The sequence below is a fragment of the Cottoperca gobio genome, chromosome 23 (assembly GCF_900634415.1).
Source record: "Cottoperca gobio chromosome 23, fCotGob3.1, whole genome shotgun sequence".
Taxonomy (NCBI): domain Eukaryota; kingdom Metazoa; phylum Chordata; class Actinopteri; order Perciformes; family Bovichtidae; genus Cottoperca; species Cottoperca gobio.
The window spans coordinates 2,325,913-2,353,014 of record NC_041377.1 but is presented as its reverse complement, the minus strand read 5'-3'; the positions used below and the strand labels follow the sequence as shown (position 1 = coordinate 2,353,014).

The 27,102-nt window shown below is 45.1% G+C and overlaps 2 protein-coding genes across 2 annotated transcripts; one reads left to right on the top strand and one right to left on the bottom strand.

Moving 5' to 3' along the window:
* Positions 1-38: 38 nt before the first annotated feature.
* Positions 39-5,687, top strand: foxm1 (forkhead box M1). The gene is made up of 9 exons (XM_029461726.1): positions 39-229; positions 1,252-1,737; positions 1,862-2,001; positions 2,196-2,387; positions 2,485-2,613; positions 2,756-2,815; positions 3,219-3,267; positions 3,384-3,556; positions 3,694-5,687. Exons 2-9 carry the CDS (start codon positions 1,290-1,292, stop codon positions 4,513-4,515), a joined length of 2,013 nt encoding a protein of 670 aa, XP_029317586.1. The 5' UTR covers positions 39-229; positions 1,252-1,289; the 3' UTR covers positions 4,516-5,687.
* Positions 5,688-5,700: 13 nt separating this feature from the next.
* LOC115028186 (cystine/glutamate transporter) lies at positions 5,701-15,596 on the bottom strand. The gene is made up of 13 exons (XM_029461732.1): positions 15,358-15,596; positions 15,037-15,266; positions 14,491-14,617; positions 14,302-14,417; positions 14,098-14,223; positions 7,368-7,467; positions 7,215-7,259; positions 6,989-7,112; positions 6,791-6,894; positions 6,601-6,697; positions 6,344-6,493; positions 6,073-6,250; positions 5,701-5,990 (listed from the first exon to the last, which is right to left on the bottom strand). Exons 2-13 carry the CDS (start codon positions 15,260-15,262, stop codon positions 5,926-5,928), a joined length of 1,458 nt encoding a protein of 485 aa, XP_029317592.1. The 5' UTR covers positions 15,263-15,266; positions 15,358-15,596; the 3' UTR covers positions 5,701-5,925.
* Between the last annotated feature and the right edge of the window lie 11,506 nt (positions 15,597-27,102).

Here is a 27,102-nt window from a genome sequence, read left to right as displayed (position 1 = left end):
ATTGGTGCACTTTTATACCACGTGATCAAAGTGACGGATGTGGCACCCACAGCGCCAAAATTCAAAAACGTTTCTGAATCGACCAGACAGCATGTAAATAAAACCAAATGAAAGACTATTATAAATATCATGGATCCTTTGATTTAACATCGATTATGAACCAAGTGTTTCAACAACAAGTTGGAGTCCAGCCACGGGGATTTGCCTGAAACGTCACAATAATATGAAGGTTTGGCTTTAACTAGTTTCGTTACAATGGTGTAGTTAGCTAACGTTAGCGGTTAACTTACGTGATGGCTAGCTGACCTAGCTTAGCTTTCAAACGGATAGCTGACGTTAACGTTGGAGAGAAAGTTGTAATGTTAGTTAGGTTTGCCAAATGCAATAGCTAAAGTGTAATCTGACAAAACAAATGTTTCCTCCATAATCTTAATTGCTGTCCTCTGTGCATGACATTCGTGAGTCACATCGAACTCAGTTTAACGAATAATACATTGTCATACTTCAGTATTAAAACCAATTAAAATATGTTTATCAATGATTACAATCAAGCTTTTAATTCGGCATGCATCACAAAAACAATGCAGCATTTGTTTTATATAAAATAACTTAATTGCAGCACTTCTTGATGCCACACTTAGCTAGCTAACTAGCTTTAATTTGCAATAATGTAGAAAGCGTTGTGAATCGGTTGTATAATGTGCTTTATCTTTCTGGTGTCTTATCTAAGTGTTTTCCTGAATGCATTTTTTAAACTATATGTATATAAGCCAGTTATGAATCAGCGGTAAACGTTAACACAACACGTCGTCAACTGCAGACATGTAACGTCTGTAGTTCTAGAAGGCATGAGTCGCCAGGGAACAACATTAACTGATCTGTCAAAAGGCGGCTAAACTGACAAATTGCAGAGCTAAAAAACAAAACAAAGGGACAATGTGGAGCTGAATTTCAACTTTGAGGTCCATTATTAACATATAACTCGTCCTACTCGTGCACAGTGTGTTCTGACTGGTAACGTTATTTGACATTAATTGATTTCTTCGTGTACATCGACCTGCGTACAGAGAAACGGTTTGAATCCAGCTTGCTTATATTGTTATCGAGCTAGCTAGTAATTTAACATTGACTTCATACCTTCTGCCAGGTAAACTAATCTACAGGTATTCCTATTCAGCATGTACAGCACAGAGGTTGTAAAACAATCGATGTTATTTAAATCCTATTTGTCTTTGTGTGACTGTTGTACAGAATACCAGTGAACACCAAGGAGTATTTTCAATCATTTGATGACCATGAGACGGAGCCCAAGGAGACCCCTGATCCTCAGAAGAAGAAAGTTGCCCTTTCAGCAAAATGATCAGCCAGCAGCTGAATCGCAAAGCCAAGATGATGCATCAGGCTTCAAAGAACCTTCAAAATCAGCTGCCAATCAGAGCTTCCTCGATGGTATCCGCATTATGGATCACCCTTCCATGTCTGACACACAGGTGGTTGTTATCCCCAAAACAGCAAACCTTCAAAGTGTTATCGGGGCCCTCACAGCCAAAGGCAAAGAGTGTGGCGTCTGGGGGCCAAACAAGTTCATCCTTCTGAGTGAGAAAAGCAGCCGTGACGATGGCTCTTTTTGTCAGCCTGCTGCTGAAGGGGATAGCGTCTCTACAGTCGAACAACCGATGAAAGCCGAGACCATGCACAGCTCCCCGGATGCTAAACGTTTCACTGGAATTCAAGCATGTATGGAAATAAGATGTTTGGGATGTGGGGGTTTGAATGTTTTTCTTTAATAGCACTGACATTAATCCTTCCCTCTGTTTAAGCAATACTGTTGTTGTTGTTGTTTTTTGCTTTTCCCTATTAGTGAATAAGGAACAGGAGTGCGGTCCTTTGGATGACAGCCTCACCAACATTCAGTGGCTGGGCAGAATGAACACATGCACCTTCCAACCGGACGCTGCCAAGCAGATGGCCAACAAGGAGAACCCAAACCCCACTTTTCAGGTCAGCTGCTTCTCTTTGTCACCTCAGTGTGATTGTTACCGGTGATGTGAAACACATGTGTAGAGGAGGGGATGCTGATCTCAGGCATGTGTCGCTTCATTGTGAGTTACAATGATCTCTGTAGTGTTGGGATTCCAAAAGATGTATCTTATAACAATTGAGGTTATTGTAACAGCCTTTGTTTTCTTTGACAGGCGCAAAATGCACAAATGGACGCGGGGACTCCTCAGCAGCTCATGTCAGAGAGGCCACCGTACTCCTACATGGCCATGATCCAGTTCGCTATCAACAGTCTGAAGAGCAGGAGGATGACACTGAAAGAGATCTACATGTGGATCGAGGACCACTTCCCTTACTTTAGAGAGGTGGCCAAGCCAGGATGGAAGGTAAATGTATAATCCTCATTCATCTCATGTAGCAGATTCAACTCGTCTACGGAGAAACGGGCGTTAAAGATTTATTTTTGCTCGTTCATTATTGCAGAATTCCATCCGCCATAACCTGTCTCTACACGACATGTTCATCCGTGAGACGTCACCAGATGGTAAAATTTCTTTCTGGACCATCCGGCCCGAGGCCAACCGCTGCCTCACTCTCGATCGGGTGTACAAGGTGAGCAAACGAAGGAGGTTTCTTTGTGCCATCGTTCATCATTGTGTGTATTTGACACGGTTATTATCGGCCGTGTTGACGACGGATTATTTCTGTTTTTCAATCTTTATGGTTTTCTTCCATTCCACGTCGTTTTCTACAGCCTGGTTGTGACCCAATGACTGCTCCTGTTCCGGTGCCAATGCTTTTATTTTCCCACCAAGTAAGATGGCTTTATCCTTTCAAATCTCTAGGTGTAACAGTCTTCATCTTTGCAGTCAGGGAGGAGAAAGCAGAAAAAGGGACATTTGTCAGCAGACACTTTGACCCAAAAGGCTCCAGCTGGTGCTTTAAGGTCGAGGGAAATCTTTTTGTTGCAGGAGGAGATAATATGAGCAGCAGGGAGGCTGAAGTCACACTGACAGACTGACGCCTCCATAGAGTGTAGGGACATTTAGAAGAGGGTCCACTTTGACTTTTAGTCCGTTCTCGCTGCCCGAACCGTAAAGCGAGGGACATGAAATGGTCACTGAAGTAGTCAGGATCGAGAGAGCGCAGTGAAGGCCACTGAGGCATTATGCTTTCCAACTGAATCATGTGATGTTCTGTCGTTTCATGTTTCACAGCAAAAAAGGAGGATTCTTCCTGACACAAGAAAAACACCAATTAGCTCCGGTGAGTTAAATGGCGGGGGGGGGGGGAGCAAAATGACAGTAATTGTTAAGTATGAAAAGTGGTCATTAAGATGCTTTGCTCTGAGTTGTTGTTGTTGTCGTCTCTTCTACATTCAGAGAGAAGGATGAAACCTCTTCTCCCTCGGACCGATTCCTACCTGGTTCCCATCCAGCTGCCCGTCACCTCCTCGCTCTACCTGCCGTCCATGTCGGCCCCGTTTCCCCCCTCTTGCTCCCAGCCGAAACGGAACACTTCGCAAGGAGCCAAGAGAGTCCGGATAGCGCCTAAGGTAAAGGATGTTTTGTCATGCTTTGCAGATTCTTCCCGCAGTCAAAGGACATATGGGATCAGCTGTGCAGCAGAACGATTGGTCCACAAACGCAGCATGTGGTAGAGTTGTAAAGTGCGTGGTTGTATGTCCGACAGGTGACGCAGAGTGACGTCCCGGCCGTGGTGATGCTTCCTCACACGAGCGAAGACCTCAAGGTGAAGGAGGAGCCGGTGCGTGTCCCAATCAAATGCGAGACTCCTAAAGCCCCTCCGAAGAGACAAGCCAGCAGCTCTCGACGCAAACAGCGCCTGGTTCACTCTCTGCACGAGGAGCCCGTCCTCCTCTGCCCCGATAATACTTTCTTCGACTCTGGCGTGGTCTCCGATGCTTCAACTTTCCAGGACATGCGGGACACCGAGCTGGACGAGCACCAGCAGGAGCAGCACAGCCCCGATCGGGACTGTTCCCTTAAGACCCCCATAAAAAGTAGCAGCCACCTGACCTCCTCCACGCCCAGCAAGCCTCCGTCTCTTGCCGTACCCGAGCCCTGGAAAGTGACCCCTGTGGGCAAAGGGCGCCAAAGCGCTCTGGACTTCAGCCCCATCCGCACACCCGGCGGTCCTGCAGTCACGCCGTGGCACGACTACACCACCTACAGCTTCAACAGCACTCCCTTTAAAGACTGGCCTCTGTTCAGCTCCCCCAGAGAGCTGCTCACGTCCCCTCCCCCCAGAGCGACGGGACGGGCAGACTCTCCCATGGACTGCCTCAGGAGCAACTGCTCCAGAGAGCTGCTCGAGGCAGGAGGAGGCGCCGCGACACCCGCTAACCGCTCCATCACAGAGGGACTCGTCCTGGATACAATGAACGACAGCCTGAGCAAGATACTCGTGGACTTTAGCTTCTCTGCTCTGGAGGATGAGGACCTGGGCATGGCCAACATCAGCTGGTCTGAGTTCATCCCTCAGTTTAAGTAGCCTGAGGGCCAAATCACATTACATCTTATTTACACCAACGTGTCATCTGTTTCTCTAAAACACTATCGGAGAAAATAGGAATAAAGTAAAAAATGTAAAGACAGGGACATTTTAATTTGAGTTACCAGGTCCAATCAGCAACCTGCTGACTTGTTCCTCTTCACCGTCTGGCTCACTCCTCAACTGCTTCTTTCCTCACTCCTGTTTTTCTTTGATCATTTATCCTACCTGTCATTATCCCGTCTGTACTCTTGTTGGAATCGCTAGAGAAGAGAAAAATGTATGTACGTATGTGAATACACACCTTTTTGTATGTTGATTTGCACATTTTAATATATAATTTTTAGCTTTTTGCATTTGTAAATGAAAAGACAATATATCGCCAGCGAGACGAGCGGCCTCCTGGAATCCACTTTTAGATTGTGAGATTGTTAGCAATAAGCGATGTCAAGGTAATAAAAGTAGCACTAACAGCAATAGGATTAATAGAAGTGTCATCAGTGGGCACTTTGTACCTGCGCAGAAGGAACAGCTCCTGACGTCGTCGCCATAGTTTACGGTAGTCTTTAGGAGCAACATATTTTTGTATCCATCTAGCACAGATAGTTTTTAGATGTATTGTTCTGTAAGCACCGATGGGATGTAAGGGTGGGGGGGGGGGGGGGGAGCGCGTGCGCCTCCAAATAGTTTTTCCTACAGCACCATCTTCAGAGGGCAGACTGGGACATAATCCCCGTTTTTGAAAAAAGGCCACAGAATAATGTACGGCTTTGATGATTCCTTCGGGTTTCGTTAGCACGTGTGTTTGCATGCGAAAGGTTTTGCGTTGCCTGCGAGTCGATGTCTTTGCAGTTGGTGCTGAATGGCGTGCGTGGCGTGGTTTGTAGCTGACAGATTTCAGAGCATGTGTTCTGTTTTCTGAAGTGTTTCTGTGACTGTACAATACATCTGCTGGTGTTGTCGCCTTAGACGGCGTAAAGGGCTTTTATTCATTCATGTGTTCTCCACCATAAGTACGCTGGGATTTGCTTCGCTCGGGTCACATTTAAAAAAAAAATGTAAATAAAGGTTTAACCAACCTCAACACAAACTACAGTAACCCCTCTACAGTGTACTACTGCATAGCAATGTCGCCTGTTTGTATTTATACTTGAATAAAAGTTCAAAAAACATTTAGAGTTTGTGTCAGTGATTCGGGAATGACTTTATTGGTCCTTTGTTGAAAGTAAGACTTGAGCAGAGTTTTAGAAACAAGTGTGAAACATGAGCAACGTAGTTACAACATAGTTTTCTCCAAACGGCATCGTAACATTCTTTTAGTATCAAAATGCACACTTAAAACATACAGTCGGTTCAAACCAGACAGATTATTCAGGAAGTCTCGTCAGTGGAAAGCGGTCTTTGGGGTCTTCAGTATGTCTGCACTTCCTGTTGAGCCACTTCTAGAAGAATCTGCAGCTGCTTGCTGAGGTAGTCTGGGAAATATCAAAGAGAGTCCGAATGAACTTACTGTTAAGTGCATCCTCTTATAACACTTTTATTTTTGGTGTGACTTACTGAAGATGCGACTCCATCTATGGGGCAGGCGGTAGCGGTAGACGGTCACATAGTAAACTGGGACCCCGGTCAGCGTGAGAGCGCAGCTCCACCCTGTGTTCCAGGGGTCCGAGTACAGAGACAGACCCACGATGAAGAAGCAGACCACGGTGAAGGTGACTGCGATGATCAGCGGCACCTTTGGGGTCATCAAAAAGAGCAAATAAAGAAAGCGCCCGGTCAGTTCGGCGTGCGTTAGAATGGAGAACGCTGCACAGTTTGACACACTGACCTTGAAAGGTCTCGGGTGGAGGGGGAAGCGATATCGATGGATGAGCATCCCCAAGGTTGCCAAGGCGATGAAGAACCAGCGAGCAAAAGAGGCAAAGTTGATGAGCTGGTAGATCTCTTCAGTGATCAACATCAGCACCGCCAAGGGGTACTAGAGACAGACACTACAGCTAATAAATACAGTACTGACAATACAAACAAATATACATTCTCAGAGAACAGCTGGTAAGTGAGTCAAGACTGCCCGTAACAAAGTACCAGTAACAGCACAGCGGGCAAAGGTGTGCGTCTGCGGATGTGAATCATGGAAAAGATGGGAGGCCAGTGGCCCTCTCTGGCTCCCACAAACAGCATCCTGCAACACAAACAGTAAGACTTCCAATAAGCCTGTTAGCAGTCATCCCTGGCTGATTGACAGCACACACATACGTGACAATAACAAGATTACCTGGGTGCCCCGAAGAAGCCGCCGTTAAGCGCTCCAAGGCAGGATAGAGCCACAAGAAAGGGAATCACGGAAGCCATTCCATGGAGAGCACGGTTCGCAAACGTCTGCAGAGACGCAGGATCAGACCGACATTTAAACATAGAGTACATATTTCTTAAGCTTTTCCTTTAAAATGCGTTGTATTAGTGCAGCACCGACCACAGCCACAGCGTCAGACAGCAGCAGCTCAGCGGGGGTCATCATCGTGTAGTAGGCCACATTAACAAGCACATAACAGACTGTCACTGTCACCATGGAGCAGATTATTGCCAGCGGGATGTTTCTGTGAAGACGGCACACATGCAGAGAGATATGGTAGTATTTACAAGGCAACAATGCTTTTAAAAATGGATTGAGAGGAGAGCAGACGTCACATGTCAAATACCTATTTGGGTTTATGACCTCTTCTGTGACAAAGTTCAGATAAAACCTAAAGGAAGAAGGAAAAGCCAGACATATTTTATAATATTTATAATAAAATAGTCATAGAGACAGTGAAAAAGGGTTTTGATACTATAAATAATAAATACATTCTTACCATCCACCGTAAGCATATAGGCCATTATAGAAGGCCAGTGGCAACCTGTCCAGTGTTAGTGAGTCAACCTCAAAACCATTCTGGAAATTCTCCGTTTTACCTTAAAACAAAAGAAACAGGGGGGGGGGGAGAGAGAGAGAGACAGAGAAGAGAGCGAGAGACAAAGAGAGAGAGAGAAGAGAGAGAGAGAGAGAGACATACAGAGAGAGAGAGAGAGAGAGAGAGAGAGAGAGAGACATACAGAGAGAGAGAGAGAGAGAGAGAGACAGAGAGAGAGAGAGAGACAGAGAGAGAGAGAGAGAGAGAGAGAGACATACAGAGAGAGATTTTTTTTTGATTTTTCAAAAACACTTTATTTACATATTCTTAAAACAAACAGTTTACTCATAAAGTGTAACGAAAAATCATATTATCATATCAAAAAATATACATTTATAAATAACAACTCTATAAATATATAAAAATTATCCAATAAAAACCTGTGCAAAGTGTAAACATTCATTGTTCACACTGCAGATAATATTTTTAAAACACCAACGTTCTTTAAAAGTGTCGAGATCCCCGGTATGTTTGTGAAACCTAAAATCGAGCCAGAGTCTTGCCCTGATATTGCACAGCCACACTGTCTTGGCCTCCTGCCCCTCTCTGTTCTCTACTCTGTTTTTCCTGCTAATGTATATGGCCATTTTTGCCTCTCCCGAGAGGAAATTTAGGAGCTGCCACTTTTCTTTGTTGTCTTTTTTGTAGGCAGCTCCCATGATAAAAACACTCTCGGTAAAAACTACGTTAAAAAGACTAAAAACCAATGTTAAAAGAGAGAAAAACTCTGTGAGTCTCTTACACTCAGTAAAAACATGGAATACAGTCTCACGTAGGTTGCAGAAAGGGCATTTGTTAAAAACAGCGGGATTAATAACGGCGATAAAAGCGTTACAAGCGACGGCACCATGTAAAATCCTCCACTGGAGGTCGGCTGTCCGCTTTTTGAGGGGAGGTTTGTAAAAAGACCCCCACTGTGGGCTTGGTCCACTTCCTGAACCCAGTCTGTTGCTCCACACAGTGGAGGGTCTGCTGCACAGGCCTTTCTTGTGGATGCTTTTGACACAGTTCATATATAGAGTCTTTTTGTCGGCTCTGTGCAGCGTCAGTCCTGCCGGGTTAATGACCTTGAGCAGGGGACCGGTCAGTTCTCCCAGCCCTGGGCTCAGGTTGATCTCTGGAAAAGGGTCTGCTGGGTCTGGAGAAGCCTTCCCGTCACTGTAGTCTTTTATTATTGTCTTCTCCTTCCCCGATAGCCTCTGGCTCCACAGCTCCAGAATCCTCTCAGCCACTCGAACGGAGGTCAGACCCAGCAGCAAGCCCAGGGCTCGGGCATCACTCAGCGCCGGCCCCACTGCATCCACCAGTTGCTGCAGGCACAGGGTTCTGGACCTGCAGAGCGCCACCATCAGGCTGGGTGTGCTGCTGCTGCTGACGTCCAGCCTGGCTCTGTAAATTAAAGGCTCCTTCAACAACCAGTGCAGAGAGTCCGACATTGGACACCTTTTATGATTAAAAAGGGCCCAAGACTTAAAAACACCCTGATAAAATGGAGGCAGCCCATTTAACTTAAAAAAATTAGAATCAGTTAAAAACAGAGCAGCATCCAGCCCCAGGTTATTTACACGTCTGAGAATGCAGCTGGTCACATCTCTCCACACCAAATCAGCCGGGCCGGTAAGATATTTTTGTACAAACTGAAGTCTAAAAGTGGCTGTTCGGCTGGCCAGGTGGACAAGGCCCTGTCCCCCCTCCTCTCTGGATAAAAACAGCACCCCCTGTGGCACCCAGTGTAGACCATCCCAAAAAAAATCTACCATTTCTTTCTGCAGTTTTGCTAAAAGGCCTGAGGGAGGGTCTACACAGGTCAGACGGTGCCACAATTGGGATGCTACAAGGTTGTTTAAAACCAAAACCCTACCTTTAAAAGACATCTGAGGGAGCAGCCACTTCCACTTGGAAAGCTTTCCCTGAATCTTTTCTGTGACGTTCTCCCAGTTCTTCTGGACAATAATTTCTTTTCCTACAAATACTCCGAGATATTTCAGGCCGTCAGTTCTCCAGGTGAGGCTCTGGGGAAGAACTGGGAGACCGCCACGCCACTCCCCGACAGCGAGGGCCTCACTTTTCTTCCAATTTACCTTCGCTGCCGATGTTACACTAAAACCATCTACTATATCTGTTAAAATGTCCGCATCTCTCTGGCTTTTTATAAAAACAATAATATCATCTGCGTATGCGGATAAAACAAATCTGCTATTAAAACCAGGTAAAACCAGACCTTGTAGGCTGGAGCGTATTTTGCAGAGGAGAGGTTCCAGGGAGAGCGCATAGAGCATCCCCGACAGAGCACAGCCCTGCCGGACCCCTCTACACACTCTAAAAGGAGCACACAGAGTACCATTAAACTTCAGCACACTCTCAACTTCACTGTACAACACCTTGATCTTGCCTATGAAACCAGCGCTGAACCCAAACTTCTCCATTACTTTCCAGAGGAAGTTGTGTTCAACGCGGTCAAAAGCCTTTTCCTGGTCTAGAGAAATCAGACCAGTATCACAGCCCAATGAGCTGGAGACCTCCAAAACATCTCGAATTAGGTAGACATTGTCTACCATGGACCTGCCGGGCACACAGTAGGTCTGGTCCCGGTGGATGACCTGCTCCATAGCCCCCCCCAGCCTGGTGGCCAGAGCTTTGGACAGAAGCTTGTAATCCACACACAGCAAAGACACAGGGCGCCAGTTTCCGATGTCCTGCAGGTTTCCTTTCTTGGGCAGGAGCGTTATCACGGCCCTGCGGCAGGACATCGGCATGGAACCAGAGGCCAGACTCTCGTTAAAAACATCTAAAAGATCTGTTGCTAAAATGTCCCAATATGCTTTAAAAAACTCAACAGTGAGGCCGTCGATGCCGGGAGCCCGCCGTCCTTGCATTTTTTGCAGAGCAGCCTGTAGCTCCCGTGTGGTCAACGGCCCCTCCAGCTGTGAGTTGGTTTGCTCTGCTACCTGAGGTAGTCCCCCTAAAAACCCCTCTAAAAACGTTTCCTCCCCCTCGTACTCACTCGAGTATAGGGAGGAATAAAAACTCACAGCCCGTGTTCTGATCTGGCTTGGTTCCGTTATCTCTTGCCCTGTGACTGAGAGCAGTGAGTGGATTACCCTCTTCTGTCCGTTCTTCTTCTCCAGGCCGAAGAAGAAACTGGATGGAGCATCCATTTCGGTGGCGTTTTGGAACCGGGACCGGACCAGTGCGCCCTGGACTTTAACGTCTAGCAGGTCGGCTAATGCCATTTTTTTTACTTTGAGGATTTCAATATATCCTCGATCTCCTGTGGACTCACTTATTTGTTCTAGTTCCACTATATCACCCTCCAGGTCTTTCATAGATCTGGTGATGTCATGTGTGACATTGAGGGTGTGCTGCTGACAAAGCATTTTAATTTCAGTCTTACCATGGTCCCACCACTGCCTAAGACTGTTAAAATCACTCTTCCTTTGCCTAAAAACACTCCAGAAATAAATAAAAGCTTCTCTAAAATTTTTATCAAATGTTAAAACTGAGTTAAAGTGCCAGTATGCGCTTCTTGGCAACACATTTCTTATAAAAACATTACATAAAAGCAAAGAGTGATCGGTAAAACCAACAGGTATAATATTACACATTTTAAAAATGTTAAAATGATGTTTAAAACAATAAATACGATCTAACCTGGCAGAGGAAATCCTATTCCCTCTGCAGTGGGACCATGTGTATTGTTTAGCCTCTGCGTTCATCCTCCTCCATACATCCACCAGACCATGAGAGCGGACCAGCTGCCTCAGAACATGCTGGGACGCTGGATGCGGCTCTGCGTGGTTCCGATCTAAAAAAGCATTTTCTGTACAGTTAAAATCCCCCCCCAAGAATAAAAAATCCTCCGAGGCACAGCTATTTAAAACATCATTAATTTTTTGTAAAAACAACTTCCTCTCTGCACCGATTGTTGGGGCATACACATTTATAAAAACAGCATTAAAAAGGTCAAACCGGGCTTTTACTAAAAGCAACCTCCCCTCGATAAAATGCTCGACCTCCAGTGAGACTGGAGTAAAAGATTTGGAGAAGAGGAAGCCCACTCCTCCACTAAGAGATGTGTTGTGGCTTAAAATGACTTCCCCTTCCCACTCCCTCCTCCAGTCTATCTCGTTAGAGCCGTCGCTGTGCGTCTCCTGTAAAAAAAGGACATCAATGTGTTTTAATTTTGCAGTTTCATAAATTTGTGTCCTTTTTTTAAAAACTCTGGCTCCGTTCACATTTAAAACACCCACTTTAAAAGTATCCATGGCTGACATGTTAAAATAAGAAAAAATAAAAACAAATAAATTAATTAAGACCCCCATCATCACTGTTTATTTGTTTTTTTACTTTAAGCACCAGTTTTTTTAATCTATAAACCTCCTGCTCAATGAGGCCAGACTCTTTTTGGCTCATATGGAATCTGCTTGAGCTAATAAAAACGAGTAAATCCGGAAAATAATCCTCCACTTTTACTCCGTGTTGGTTTTTTGTGTGTTGGAGGAAAACTTTCAACATTTCAACTGAGTACATTTTTGTTTTCTGGCTGTTGGTCAGAGTAAAACCAGGGATGTCGCTGCTGTCTGACACACACTCCTCTTCACTAGCACTGTCTTCTGCCTGTCCCTGCTTCCTGCCTGTCTGTCCTTCCTCCCCGACTTTACTATTCTTGGCATCACTGGATGCACTCTGACTTTTCTTTTTCCGTTTTGTGGCAGGTTTTGTTTTTTTAACCTCTTCCTCCATCTCTGCCTCTTCTACCTGCTCACTCCACGGAACCTGTATTTTTCCTGTCCTCTCTCCTTCTACACCACCCATTTCCTCCACTACATCGCCCGCTTCCTTTTCCTCTTCTGTCCTTACCTCACTCACCTCCTCTGCCTCACTTGCCTCCTTTACCTCTCCTACTCCTACTACACTCACCTCCTCTGCATCCCCCCCCTCTTTTGCTACATCACTTACCTCCTTTAAATCTTCTACTCTCATCTCCTCTGTACCACCTACCTCTTCCCCACCACCCATCTCTTCTACAGCACCTATCTCCTCTACCTCTTCTCCTCCCATACCACCTGACACCCCCTGCACTTCCTCTCCCTGTTTTTTTTGTTTTTTTTCCCCATTTTTTTCCACCACACCAAGTGAATTAACACCACCTATCCCGTGTACAAAGCTGGACACAGCAGCTGCGCGTCCTGGCGCGGCGCGTGGAGCGGCCACCGGCCGCCCCAGCGGAGAGCCCTCCTCCGAAGCCGCGGCTTCTCCCGGCGAAGAGCCCCCCGCCGGGGGAGCGGCAGCCGCTCCTCCAGGATCAGGCGGAGCTGGACCCCCGCGCTTCGGACAGGCTCTCGCGGTGTGTCCCTCCTCCCCGCAACCAAAACATTTCATAACCGATGAAGTTGCAAATAACACGTATTCATAATCATCTACCTTAACGTGGAAGCGGAGGTTGAGCTCCGCATCTCGGTTATTCAGTATCATATACAGCTGTCTTCGGTGAGACACTACGTGCTTCAGCAACTGAGACTTACATCCAGACAGAATCTTTTTTACCGGGGAAACAACTTTCCCGTGTCTGGATAGTTCTCTGCTGAGAAACTCATCGGTTATGAACGGAGGGACATTAGATATTACCACTTTGGTTGCGGGCAGAGTGAGTGGCATCACCTGCACAAACACTCCGCTCACCGTAATACCTGTCTCGATGACGCGGTGCACCCGCTCCACCTGGTCCAGGAAGATGACAACAGCCCCGTTCATCCGCGCCAGAGACTTCACACTGCCATGTCCGACCTTGTCTCCCACAGCTAACCCGATCTCCTCAACGCTACACGGGAAGCCGGCTGATATTTTGATCCCGTGCTTCCTCGTTAGCTTGGTATAGTCTCCATTTGCCATGACGTCAGACGCCGGCCGGCAGAACACCGGCAGGAGAAAAACACCCAAGAGCACCCCGACTATCCACCCAAACGCACCAAAAAGTAAACTAAATCAAACTGTCACCAATGAACTAAGTTAAATCAAAACCCATTATTAAATAAAGTAAGAAAAAGAAAGTATCGAATTAGCACCTGCTCAGCGTCTCACTCACACAACCAAACTCCCAGCATGCACCGAGAGAGAGAGAGAGAGAGAGAGAGAGAGAAGAGAGAGCGAGAGAGAGAGAGAGAGAGAGAGAGAGAGAGAGAGAGAGAGAGAGAGAGAGAGAGAGAGCAGAGAGAGAAGAGAGAGAGAGAGAGGAGAGACAGAGAGAGAGAGAGAGAGAGAGAGAGAGAGAGAGAGAGAGAGCAGAGAGAGAGAGAGAGAGAGAGAGAGAGAGAGAGAGAGCGAGAGAGAGAGAGAGAGAGAGAGAGAGAGAGAGAGAGAGAGAGAGCAAGAGAGAGACAGAGAGACAGAGAGAAGAGAACAGAGAGAGAGAGACAGAGAGAGAGAGAGACAGAGAGAGAGAGAGAGAGAGACAGAGAGACAGAGAGAGAGAGACAGAGAGAGACAGAGACAGAGAGAGAGCGAGAGAGAGCGAGCGAGAGAGAGAGAGAGAGAGAGAGAGAGAGAGAGAGAGAGAGTAACAAAGCATTATCATCATCTAACAGCTGGAAAGTAATCTGTATCCTCAGGAGAAACGATGACATCCTCCCACCTTTGGCCAGTGCGATCATACCCGGGACGATGATAAGGACCAGAGCAAACATCTTGATGAAAGTCAAAGTGATCTGAGTGCGAGAGGCCAGGGTCACACTCCAGCAGTTGATTGCCACGACGACAGCTACGGAGACACAGAGACAAAGTTTAGGAATCTATATTTTTGCACCACATGGGAACATGGGGGATGGGAGGGACTCACTCAATCCTAGGATGCTGACAAGTTTGATGAGCACTTCGGGAGCAGCACAGGGTGCAAAGAACGGCTCCACCACATAGGTGCCAAACGCCAGAGACACATACGAAGCCACAGCTGGCCTGGACACATAAAATAACCTTGTCATGTATTGTGCTTTGACTTTAAGTCAGGACAGAACAGAACTAAACAAACCTGATGAATATGAACTCCACCCAGAGTCGTAAAAAGGCTGGCAGCGGCCCCAGTGTCTCCAGCAGATAAGTGTAGTGACCCCCTGATTTAGTAAAACTGGTGCCCAGTTCAGCATAGCACAGGGCCCCTAATGGAACAGAGAGCAGACAACATATCACATGTAACCCAAGTGTTGATGTGTTGCGTCATCTGTTAGTGTTTATGTTAGAATGGCAAACATTATATAATGATGTGCAATGCACTTTGTTTCATTTACTTTCTTGGCCACGCTAGATGTGTTGCTCTTTGAATGGCTTTGTAAGACTGCTGGTTGGTCGGTGCCCCAAAGTCTGGCAAGAACATCCATGCCCCCCCCCCCACCCCATCTAATTAGCATGTATTTCATGCAAATGTAGACATATGCAAATGTAGACATATTAGTCATTGTGAGAATGTTAGCGGATGTTAGCATTAGCACTAGCATGGCACATGACTAAAATATACTCAAAGAGCTGAACAAAGTTTTACCAAGAGAGCAGAGATACGTTATACCATAAGGCATCCTACCAAACAAGGAGAGGACCCCACACAGCGCCCACACCAGCAGAGAGAGCCCCACGCTGCCGCTGTTTATCAGGACTCCCTTGGGTGCGATGAAGATCCCACTGCCCACCACTGTTCCGATGATGAAGCACACCGCAGGCAGGAGGCCGATCTCTCTCCGAAGGTGCACCACCTCCTCTTCCTTCTTTTCTTTCTTGTCATCCTCTTTCTTCAGTTGTATCCCGTCCATTTCTCTGTGGCAGTAGATCCCACTTAGACACCCCAAACGGGCCACACTTGCTCATTTGAAGGTACATATTCGTCCTACAAAACTTAAGTTCTTACCTCTTTGTTGTCTCAGCAGCAGAATCCTTCCCTCTTCAGCTATCAACAGTCCTCTTTGGGCATCCGCTTAACCCTTCTGGACACACATTTGCAGCAGTTTAGCAAATGAGCATGAAGCCGCGGTAGCAAGAAACAACACTGGCATCAACATGTCCCCCACTACCCCTAACTTCCCTCTTTCTCCCCTTATTGGCCCTAACCCAAACCGCCCAGTCTGAGCAGGGAACAAAGCCGGCACTTTAACAAGCTTCAGCAAGTTAATTACCACAGTGCATTGTACTGTGGGTACGTGTGCTCGTGCTCTTATATGTGTGTACAGCTTGATGGAGGTCTTTCAGGCTGTGGGGGGAAAGGGGTCAGGGTGATGTAGAGGCAGCTGCACAGACTGCAGGAGTTCAACAACAACATTCATCTTGTCCCATGATAGCTCTGTCTTACAATATGTACGTTGGTTTGATGTTAAATTCCTGTATTGGAGTAGTTCTGTTTCACAGCTTTCATGCACACGTGGCTTCGGCTAAACCTAAGATATTTGTGCAACATTTGTGCCAACATCAAACAGCTCAGCGGAGAGAATCACCGAGGCCACGATTAGCTTGTTTTCCCCTTGTTTCCACTTGACTGCATGGATGTCAGATTTACTTCATCAACGGTTGCTCTGCTTGTTACAATCCCTCCGCACCCAGTGCACACCGAGAGGTTCCTTTGGTAAAGATTCATGAAGTGCGTCCGCAGTCAGATGTGAGGATGGAGACGTCTTCTTGATTTACTCAAAGCCAAAAGGGGCTATAGAAGATATTTCAGGACTATGTGATTTTCTTTTCAGCACAACAGGATCATGTGATGTCTGATGTTGAGAAGCAGAGAGATGCCGAAATGGGGGGGGGACGCTTGTGGGAATTTCCTGCTGCTAAAGCCAATAAACACTTGAGTTTAGGACTTTAGTTTCATCTTTATGTTGGCACAGTAGCAAATCAAAGGACGTTTTTGCAGCATATATCTTTATCATTCTAAAAAAGTGTTTTAGAAATCTGTTATTGATGTTTCATTCTTGTGCACACGTCAAGTTTTATCTTTGCTAATTAGATTCTACTGGACAATTCACATGATTGTATATACTGTATAGAGATACATCTTACCTAAATAGAGACAATAAAACTTTATAAGCTTCAGTTTCTGCAAGGAAATGTTAAAGATGTTGTTCACCCTGATGATGCTCTCCCTTTGACCAGCAGAGGGGACTAAACTATTTGACTTCCTAAAGGAAACCATTTACTTAAAGCAGGCTGCACTTTGTTTTTCTTCCAGAAGATGGCGACCTAATCTCACACTAGATATTGAATATCAATCACAGTTAGTTATTACCTATCTCTCTCAGGTAAGGGCCCTGGGACACCTTGAGTATGGAGCTGTGAAATCCCAGGGCAGGTCTGAATTTGGCCCGTCCCTGCCACAAGCTCACACACCGGCCCCAGGAGATGTGAGGCCAACTCCCCTGCTGTTTTCCACCTGACCTCCCAAGATCCCTGCCTAGTCAGCTGGAGGCCAAAGCAGCCTCAACCGCTCACTCCTGACTGTTTCTCCCAGAGGCTCTACTCACATAGAATACAAAGGGAACATTTCCCATGAGCCTTTCACGGGAAGATCCCTCAAGGTTTTTCCATTTTTATAAATCACTGGTTGTCAGAGTGCAGTTTGAGGATGTGAAAGTACAGGAAGGCTTCACAAAGCAAAATGAGGAACATTTTTATTTAATATGTAGCCTAGATATCCCAAAGCATCACGTTAATCACAAAATTCATCACACAAAATTCATTACACCTAACATATGGCTCTCTGATAAATTGGGATCTTTGGGGATCTTGATTTGAAAATATGTTAGTACGCTCGTTGGGAATATATAATAAAAATCAAACGTCATCATCATTCATCTCTCTCTCCTTGTGGATTATCCCTCTCAAATTAAACAAGGTGAGGAAAGTCATCCTCCATACTGTCCTCATGGAGACAATGCCCTTGACAACGAGCTGAGGGCTTTGCATGCATGGAACAAAGTCTTGAATCTCCCAATTACAAGCGTGTGTGTGTGTGTGTGTGTGTGTGTGTGTGTGTGTGTGTGTGTGTGTGTGTGTGTGTGTGTGTGTGTGTGTGTGTGCAGCTTTCCTGGGAATGAGTTAACCCTAATACACACACACACACACACACACACACCATAGGCTACTGCCAGGGGTGGATATAGCATTTACTGTCGTTACTGTAACAAAGTCGTGTTGGGGGCTACTTTTATGAATATGTTTTAGAATATAATATATATAATATTGTATTTCGCTCCATCTCAATTCATTCAGTCATTAAGGGTTAGTGTTATGTGTAGAATTACCTCGGCATAGCTTTAAAATGGTCGCATAAACCTTAATTAATGACGGAAAGAATGCACCACCCGGCCAGCACGCAAAGTGACGCAAATCAAACACACCCAAAACACAGGTGAACAGTGCTGTGGTCTAGCTAAAATGCTAAATGCTAAACAGCAGAGCATCTTTCAGCTCCAAATGTTGGAACACTTTGAGGGCCGAGTGGACTGGTTATACTGGGACAGAGGGACAAGGTGGACTGGTTATACTGGGACAGAGGGACAAGGTGGACTGGTTATACTGGGACAGAGGGACAAGGTGGACTGGTTATACTGGGACAGAGGGACAAGGTGGACTGGCTATATTATACATTGAGAATGTACAAGTAGAGAAGTACCTGGAACAGACTGTGGAGGACTTCCAGGTGCACGAGACTCACAGAATGCAGTCCAGACGGGTGAGTACAACAACACACTAGCAATGTAGTGCGCGCGCTCGTGTGTGTAAAATGTAAAATAACAGTAGCCTACTTTTTACTTTAGTATAATACACTGGTACTCTTTCCATCCCTGCATACTACACACAGTATATTGTATGTGTATGTACCCAAACAACACTTACAGGCCTACATACACAGCAGGTCTTTATAGAAAAACACATGGTGTTTTATTTGATTACTGCAGTTTACTGTAAATGTCAAAAGTGTCACATAGTGTGACATTTAGATACATAAGATTAAAGAGTGTGATTAAAAAATTAAACACAGAGGGAAAGTCTTAATATATAGAGGTTATGGGAGTTATGATGATTTCCTCAACTGGACATCATGGGTTTTAAATGTGATCCTGTTTCTAAAATGACACAGGACCTCAGGATTCGGTATTAAAGTAGGACCCACCTTCATTTTTCGGTGTAGCTTTTTGCCCATCTGTTATTGCTCTGATTCCAACTCGCACACACACACACACACATACACCTTTCAGCTTACGTGTCTCAAATATGAAATGTGTAGGGTGTGGGGAAGAGGATCATCACATTAGATGACATACTGTACATACACACGATGGATGAAGTTGCGTAATACTTCATAGATAAAGCCAGGCGACAGAAAACAGCAGCGCACTGGAGCGTGCTGTTTAATTAAGTAGCTTACAGTGCATTCTGAAATTACAGTTCTCCCCAAGAGAGAAAGACAAACAGTACAGAAGTGACGGCAATGTCATGTTGTTGTTGCATTTTGGGGTGTAGATTTGACGCCAAGGGTTCTTTAGCCTGTAGACAAACAATAAAGGCTGCGATTTCGAGGTCTTCCCAGTGTCGAAAGTGTTTTTAGTTTTAGGTCTACAAAATGAAATTGATTTGTCTCTATGGGATCGAGTTATTGACCGACACTCATTCACATTCTGACAAGAATCATGTTGTTGGAGAATCTTTCATTCCCTTAAATGAATTCTAGTTATCAGGAAATGACACCCTCGTTTTATTCCAACAAATGTCCTGGTTCCCTTTCTCGTGACATCAGGTGAAGATACAATTAGAATCGGCACTTCTGATTGGCTCTTCTACCTCAAAGCCGGCTATTCTCAATCTAAATTCTTCTGTCAAATTGCTTTCTGCGATTTGCCCTCCATCCAATGAGAGGTGACTCCGACAGAAGAGCGTGCGTCATCAGGCGGCTGGATTTCCCCATGTTGCTCACAAAGCAGTGAAATATCTGACAGTCCTAGTTCGATTAGTACATGGCTAACATTTGATTTATCATGATTACACCCCCTGACCTTATTTGGGTTAATATAATAAATATGACAACCTTTGTCTTAATGATGTTGCATCAGTAAATCATTCAACAATCGCCATGAAAAATGTGATTTCAAGCGCACAAGTCATCAAAAATAATGAACACAATTAATAATTCACGCCCTTCACCGTGCGACGGCTTGGCAGTGACGGCACCCATTTGTCGCGAATGTACTTTGCTGTCATGAATGGCGCCCTGAGTTATGGCTGTAATTGTCATATCTAAATGTTTGCATTATTTTGAATTACGTCAGTCATTACAGGAGCGTGGCACTGATGCATCTACAAGGTGTACGATCTGTGCGAGTCTAAAAGCATCGTTGTTGACTCATTGAGACTGTTTTGCATCCCATCCCACACTTTAACCCTTCCTATTTAGCATATATAAGCACAAATATAAAATGATTAGAAGGTAAAATACACTATAATGAGGTTGTAAGCTGACAAATATTGTATAAATCTAAGTTTCTATTTTAGCCCTCCTGTATGTGAAGATAATGTTCCCATCATGCATTGTGTTTCCTCAGAGGACTCATTTATGAATTTACAATAGCATTAAGAAACACCCGCAGTGTCCGTTTCATTGCAACACAATAAATTGCTCGTTAAAGCTAATTCTCATTCAACAGATATTGATTTGGTGTTTTACTTCCTCTGTGATGGACTGTGGGGGGGGCAGCCTTGTCTCTGCCAACCTCCTCACGCTGCCGATGCAAAGCTATGGTGATGAGCTCTAAGGTGTGTCGTTAAAACAAGCTCAAAGCGCCGTGCTGAGCTGTTTGTTAACAAAAGGAGGACGGATAGAATCTGGCTGTCCGCACAACCTTAACGCTGAGTTCAGACTTCTAGCTTTTAGTACAGTTTCCATTTCCTTTGACCTTCTGGCATCTTCATTGTCAAGCCTTCGTTACCGTGGTGTCTTTGCATTTCCCAGGGATCACTTGTCAATTAAGCAACTTGACAAGGGGACGTCCTCACTGATGGGGTCTGTGAGGGAGGGAAAGATAGTGGAGCAAAAGGCCAGATGACTGCAGTGAGTTCATTGGACCGCTGGGAGAACTACCTGGAGCCACTGTCGATCATTCATCACTCTGAATGCATCTTACATGCAGAAAACAGTTCCCATACACACCAATAACAACATGTGTCCAAGACGATCGAATGCCCAACAGATGCATAACGCATTCCTAGCGTATTCCTTTTTTTGCATCTTTCATTTGTAGCGGTGTTGGATGAGTCAACGCTCCTCTGCCCTGAGGGGCATCGGATCAGACGGCGCTTACATGTGTCATTTCTGGAAGCAATGACAAACGGCATATTCTGTCATTTAGCTCGGAGGACAAATTGGGGAATCAATCCAGACATTTTCTGTTTTTAAAAACCTCTGTTTGTCCCATCCCCCCACAACAGTTGCATCAATCCTTTCTGAATCATAATCCATTAACTGAGATGCATGAAGAGATACTTGGGTAATTACATAGTATTTCTTTCTGGTTTACTGCCAACCTTCCCTGCTGTATACATTAAATAACCATAGTGATGCACTAAAATAGGTAGTTCATCACCATTTTGCACCAACTACAGGTCCAGAATGTGACTTGGTGATAAATGACTACTTTCAGGAGCAATGGAGAGGCCACACATCATATGTATGTCAGAAAGCACCACGGCTACACGGCTCCTGTTATATGTACAAGCACAACGATATACTGCGCGTGGTGCACAAAGTGCGTAAATCTTCTCAGGGAGTTGTAAAACATAGTGGACCCCTCCTAACCTTGTAAACGGGCACGACAAGTGTGACAAACGACGTGCACGTCAAAATCAAAGAATGAGGATCGGAACGAATATAATTAATTTCTGCCTTATTTGGAAAAGGTTTGCTATAGGAAGAAAAGAAGTCACCGTGGAGCTGTGTGGTGTTTTGACGAGCAGCCCATGGGTGACACAACCTTTCCTATTCTATTTTTTAAACGAGGTAACAAATCTGCCCCCGCCAACCTAAAAAAAACCAACAACAATACACTGCCCACTGAGGGACTGATCTGTGAGCGGCTTGTTGAGCAGATAGATGCATGAGAGCACTCTTATCACATTCATCTGGACAGCGGCTGACCCAGCAGATCACGCTGATGGATGAAACGTGCGGGGCATCTCTCTCTCCCACCGCCGAGGCTCAACCTGACTGGGCCGCCGTCCAGCTCTGCGGGAAGCGAACGAGTGGTCCGCTCTTCCTCAGCTTGTGACTTGCATTATCTGCCCAGGTAAATCAAATAAGCCTAAACTGCCGGCGATGGACTGCTGAGAGAGAGAGAGAGAGAGAGAGAGAGAGAGAGAGAGAGAGAGAGAGAGAGAGAGAGAGAGAGAGAGAGAGAGAGAGAGAGAGAGAGAGAGAGAGAGAGAGAGAGAGAGAGAGAGAGAGAGAGAGATGGCTCCCTTCAATGGATCTCTTACCGCAGTTGTTCTTTCACTTTGGATTAGTCCCAAATAACACGGTTCTGTTCAGAATATCAATAGGCTAACTTTCCCTTTTTAAACCCCCCCCCCCCGAGAAAAGCAGATAAATCATTGTATTCTTCTCCACATGATTAAAGCCAACCTCGGGAGCTTTCCTCATGTCGCTGTTGTCAAACTGCATAAATGATGGTGGAGATGTTGTCTTTGTTTAATCTAGCTATCAGGCGCTGTCAAATGTCATCAAGTCGACATGTTGTTTACCTCATCGGTGTGGAGAGTTGAAGTCCTCACATCACTGACTCAGTGCAATCTCGCATTGAGGATTTATTTCATTGGATTCCCACAGTTTCACTTTCCATATTGTGAGAAAGTATCTACTACGCTATGAAACAACATAGTAGTACGTCATGGCGGACTGTTTGTTGGCTGGCTGCAGAGCTTCTGCGGCGCTGGTCGGTGGATCCAGACTAGCCGTTTCCCCCATTTGTCCCTTAACCATCGGTATATTAGCGTTGATTTGATCTCCTCATCAAACTCATTTGCAAGAACGTTGGGAAACACGCGTACCTCAGAGCTCTAAAAAATAATAATAGACTGGCCAAATAATAGTTTGTATGACTTATGCCTCACTTATTATTCTTGGCAATGAGTTTAAAAAAAAAGAATGGTGTCGTTGACTACATCACAGCCCTGTCAAGTTAATGCAGCACAGTAAAGCAAAGCACTTCATCACATAGGACATAAATTCCCTGGCCGGACAGATTTACATTGATTGAGCGCACTGAGATGAGCTGAACACGCCCCTTTAGGTAATAAAGTGCCACAGTCGATCACCCATCACACTCTCATCACAGCTGTATCCTTGCCGCCCCGGCCAATCAGGCAGCTTTGTCTACAAGCTGTCCAGCGATATGTGGAGCCTGTTTGGACTGAGAGGGATGCAAAGACAGGGGGGGGGGGGCACGACTGAGCATAAGATGTGTTCATTAGGGGAAGAGATCTGCGGAGATGGCATAAGTTTGAGGTCGGTGTTAGTTGATCTCCATCGTTGGGGTCAATTGTATTCTGCAGGATGTCACAGAGCAGCGTCTGCTACTGTCCTCATGTGATATCGTAGCATGCGTCGTCTGCTGATTTGCTTTCCAGTATTTATGGCAGTTTGTCCCTGACGTTTGCTTAATTAATCTCTACATTGTGTCAGTTCTTCTGAGCCACCGCAGCGCTGTGCCAGTGTACTCCTCTTGAGAACAAGCCAGCTGACCGAACGCTCTAGCTGAGTGTGAGAACCAGTTGCTAGGAGACACCTCCTCCCTGCCCAGTGGAAGTCTGGGTAGCCCATTGTAAAAGTGTGTGTCTGTGTGTACAAATATCAATATCTCATTGCTAAATTGTTTATAAACAAATAATAGCACAATATATTATGTTATTATAATATTGTCCCATAAACTGCAGGTGTATCGAGCAACAGCCTGACTTCACCGCCTCGTTGGACGTCATCGAAAGGAAAAGACTTTTCACTTTCACTGCACTTCTCTTGTTTTGTTATGAACTGGTGGTTACTGGTGTGTGTGTGTGTGTGTGTGTGTGTGTGTGTGTGTGTGTGTGTGTGTGTGTGTGTGTGTGTGTGTGTGTGTGTGTGTGTGTGTGTGCAGTTTCTTCTGTTGCCATGCTGTGAAGCAGAGGTTTCCTCTAACAAGTGGTCTCCGCTGGATTAACTGCAGTAAAAGCTTTCCTGCCGTTTGCGTGGTGTGAAGCTCAGAGTGCACATGGGCAGTGGGAAGAGACACAGAAGTGTGTGTGTGTGTGTGTGGGCTGCTGTTGTCATGTGACCTTTTGATTCAATCTTAACCTACAAAGAAACTTATGCTTACCTTCCGCACATTGTGAGACCATGAAAATGTTTTGTATTATTTCTCGTGTATTTCTTCCTTCTTTGTAGCGCCAGAGATTAAATAGTTTCACTGCTCTCCAGAAGTTGTGTAAAACTCATTCCTAATTCCAGTTTTGTCAAGTCGCTCCAATTGGCCCCTGCCTGCCCCTGAGCCTACACAGATTAAAGCCTCCTCTCCTACCCTGACCCTGCGCGCTGACTCACTCTTTTGTTACTAAATCACCACGTTTTCTCCACATAGAAAAGCAAGTTTGCCCGATTAGTTAACACAATGTGTGCACTTCCTTTTGAATAGAGTTGGGATTGAATACAAGCGTTCCCTCATCATCAGCTGACTGTGATTAATGTGCCACTGATGTTTGGTTTGAGGTGGAAAATTGATTAAAAAAGACGGATATTTTCTTGGCAGGGGAGCCATTAAAATGAAAACCGCCATTGGTAATCATTTTCGAGACAGGAAGTCACACGTGCAGTCAACAGATAAATAGATTCTGAAATACAGCGTCCTCAGATTTTGTCCCACAAGTTGAGAGGCTGTCACAGACCGCATATTCCCCGATCAATAACGCTGCTGTTTGTCTGCCCCCGCCTTGGTTGATGGAGGCTCTGTCTAACTTGTCCATCTTTACTGTGTTTGGAGTGTCACTCTGGGAGAATAAAGCATGCAAAGCTTGGCAGACAGATGGCGAGGCACGTCAAGAATCAATACTAAATGTGAAGTAGAGGTAGTTAGATTAAAAGTATTTGATCGCTTTATTGTTAAGTACTCGTCGTGTTCCTTGGGACTAACCGCTGTCAACAATAGTTTTGCATATTTTGTGTTTTAGACCATCTTTAGTCATGTTAAATTAAGGAATAAAAAAGCAGTACATTGAGTTTTTTCACCAGACTCCCTGTTTCCTCAAGCACATCCATCCTGCAGTCAGCATTTTCTCCGGTGTCTGTGAAACAGCAGAGAATGTTTAAGCATCAAAAAAGTAAATGCACATTGACGGCAGCAGTTTGGACAGAAATGCACTCTTATATGTGTTTTTGGGAGGCCATGAAAGATGCTTTATATCAGAAGCTATGACAGTAACTCCTCTCCTGCCTGATTGAACTGCTCTCATTTTATGTTTTGTATGTTACCACTAGAAAACTCTGTGTGAATATGCTTATTGAAAAAACAAAACGGTTAGAAAAAGATCTAAAAAATGCTGTGCCAGATGGTATTTACAAAAACCTCCCCTCCCATCCATTCCTGGTGACAAGAGAAACGTAATTAGCATATTGCTTTCTAGTTGAACTCTTTTTTTCTCCCCACTTCCTATTACAATACATGAAGCAAACTTTGCTGCACTTTATTAATTGTGAACTATGTCTTACATATTCGGTTTAAACAAACATCCTTTTTCAAAAAGCAGCGTATTGGAAGCAAACTGGATGAGCTTCTCAGATAACTCTTAACAAAACAGTCCAATTTCATTGATTTCTGATTGTTGTTTGAGCCAAAGTTATAGTTCTCATCACACACATCTTCCATCATCACCTTCTTGCTAGCCTCTATTGATTCACCTCCTTCCTGTGAGGAAGACCCGAGCAGAAAGTTGTCATGAATAAATCATGGTGCAGCAAAGCATGAAAGAAAAAATTCAAATGAGGACTCAAAATGTCTAAAGGTGAACAGATCGAGCAAGATCTGCTAACTTCTATTTTTCTACCGCACGTACTCGGAAGACTTTTCCCAGAAGAACTTGTTCTGACCAGATCTGTCCGTGAAGGGTTGATTGAGCGGTTTGTTCTGAGGCGCTCCCAGCAGGCGTTGCTGTGTGATTGTGCTCAACAGGCTTCGCTGTGCGGCCGGAGTGTGTTATTGACATTCAGCTTGGCCACAGCAGCTGACCTTTGCTTCTCCATACGTTATGCTGCTGTTAATAGGGAGCAAGTCGATTTCATCCCATTCCAATCGCTGTGTGTTTTTTAAATGGTGAGCTGCCATTCCTGCATAACGTTAGCTAGAGAGCATGGACGGCAGCCACGCTGCTTGGATCTGTCGGGGATCTCTGTCAGCCAGAACAGACCAAGAGGTTGATGGTCCAAAAACGTGTAAAGACATTAATATCAGTATCCAATCATATATGGTTCCTGTGGGACCGGGTGGGGAGGCACAGGGTGTAAATCTACTGGAATGAGCCCGACCCCGGCCTAATGTCGCCACGGGTCGACGGAGTCTGCCCTGCCATGATTAAGTGGGTAATGTTTCGGGCTTTAAACGCATTGAGCTCTCTTCCTGCTGGGCTCCTGGATGCTCTCGAGGGAACGACCTTCTACCTGGAGGAGATGACTTTGAAGCGCCGGGCCTCCAATTTGAATTTGCAAATTCATCGTTGGCATTGACAACATTGAAAGCTGTCGCCAGTTATTCAAATGGCAGCATCCTGGCTTCTAATTTGCTTTTTTCTAGCCTCCAGAGAAAAAGAAAAATGAGTGAGCTTTGGAGAGAGCCAGTTTAGCAAAGCGAAATGCCTTCTGGCTCTACATTGCAGCTCTATAAGCACACACATGAGTGGTATTGATAAACTCATGCGACTCCTGGCAAAAAAAAGCAGATTTCCTAAAATGTCTCCTTTTAAGAGGGAATATTAATTATGCATTGATGAAATTGTCTTTTTGTGTATCCTCAAAGCAGCCATATTATATAAGACTGTAGCTTCTTTAAAGTGAAACAAAGCCTGCGGACAGTGGTGGGTTCCATCTTGCTTTCTGTTCCAATGGACTCCCAAAGGCTTGCTCTTTAAATGTCGCCTCCAGCCCCTCCCTTTTATATACTCACCTCTCCATTTAATCACACAGGTGAGAGAAAGAAAAGTGTCTCCTGTGGTAGAGAGACTTAATGAAACGTAAGGGATTGAAATGCTGTGAGGATAAGGGGCGAAGAGTGTCGAACACGCGCACAAAGCAGCCTCAAAACTGTGAGACGTTACGTGTGTGTGTTTGTGTGTGTGTGTGTCACATAATGTCTATGTGATATTGAATTGCTCGAATGCATCCGTGCTCTCAAAATGAACATATCAGATGCGGGAGTTATTGCACACATTTGGATACGTGGTTTGTGAGGTTGGTTTTTCCGTCACGCTAAAGGAATATGCTCAGTGTCCGTAAACATGGGGTGAGATTTAGACCACCCTAAGCCATGTTTAAATTATGTGTGTGTGTGTATCACACAGTTGGCTGAAGGTGAATGTGATGGGAAGTGTGGCTCAAAGT

Coding starts and splice junctions, on each gene's coding strand:
- foxm1 (XM_029461726.1), top strand. CDS start 1,290: ATGACCATGAGACGGAGCCCAAGGAGACCCCTGATCCTCAGAAGAAGA. Junction 1,738..1,861: donor TTTCACTGGAATTCAAGCAT/GTATGGAAATAA, acceptor TTTCCCTATTAG/TGAATAAGGAACAGGAGTGC. Junction 2,002..2,195: donor ACCCAAACCCCACTTTTCAG/GTCAGCTGCTTC, acceptor TTTCTTTGACAG/GCGCAAAATGCACAAATGGA.
- LOC115028186 (XM_029461732.1), bottom strand. CDS start 15,262: ATGGACGGGATACAACTGAAGAAAGAGGATGACAAGAAAGAAAAGAAG. Junction 14,224..14,301: donor TGTCAGCATCCTAGGATTGA/GTGAGTCCCTCC, acceptor GTGTCTCCGTAG/CTGTCGTCGTGGCAATCAAC. Junction 6,698..6,790: donor GGCTTCTTCGGGGCACCCAG/GTAATCTTGTTA, acceptor TTTGTGTTGCAG/GATGCTGTTTGTGGGAGCCA.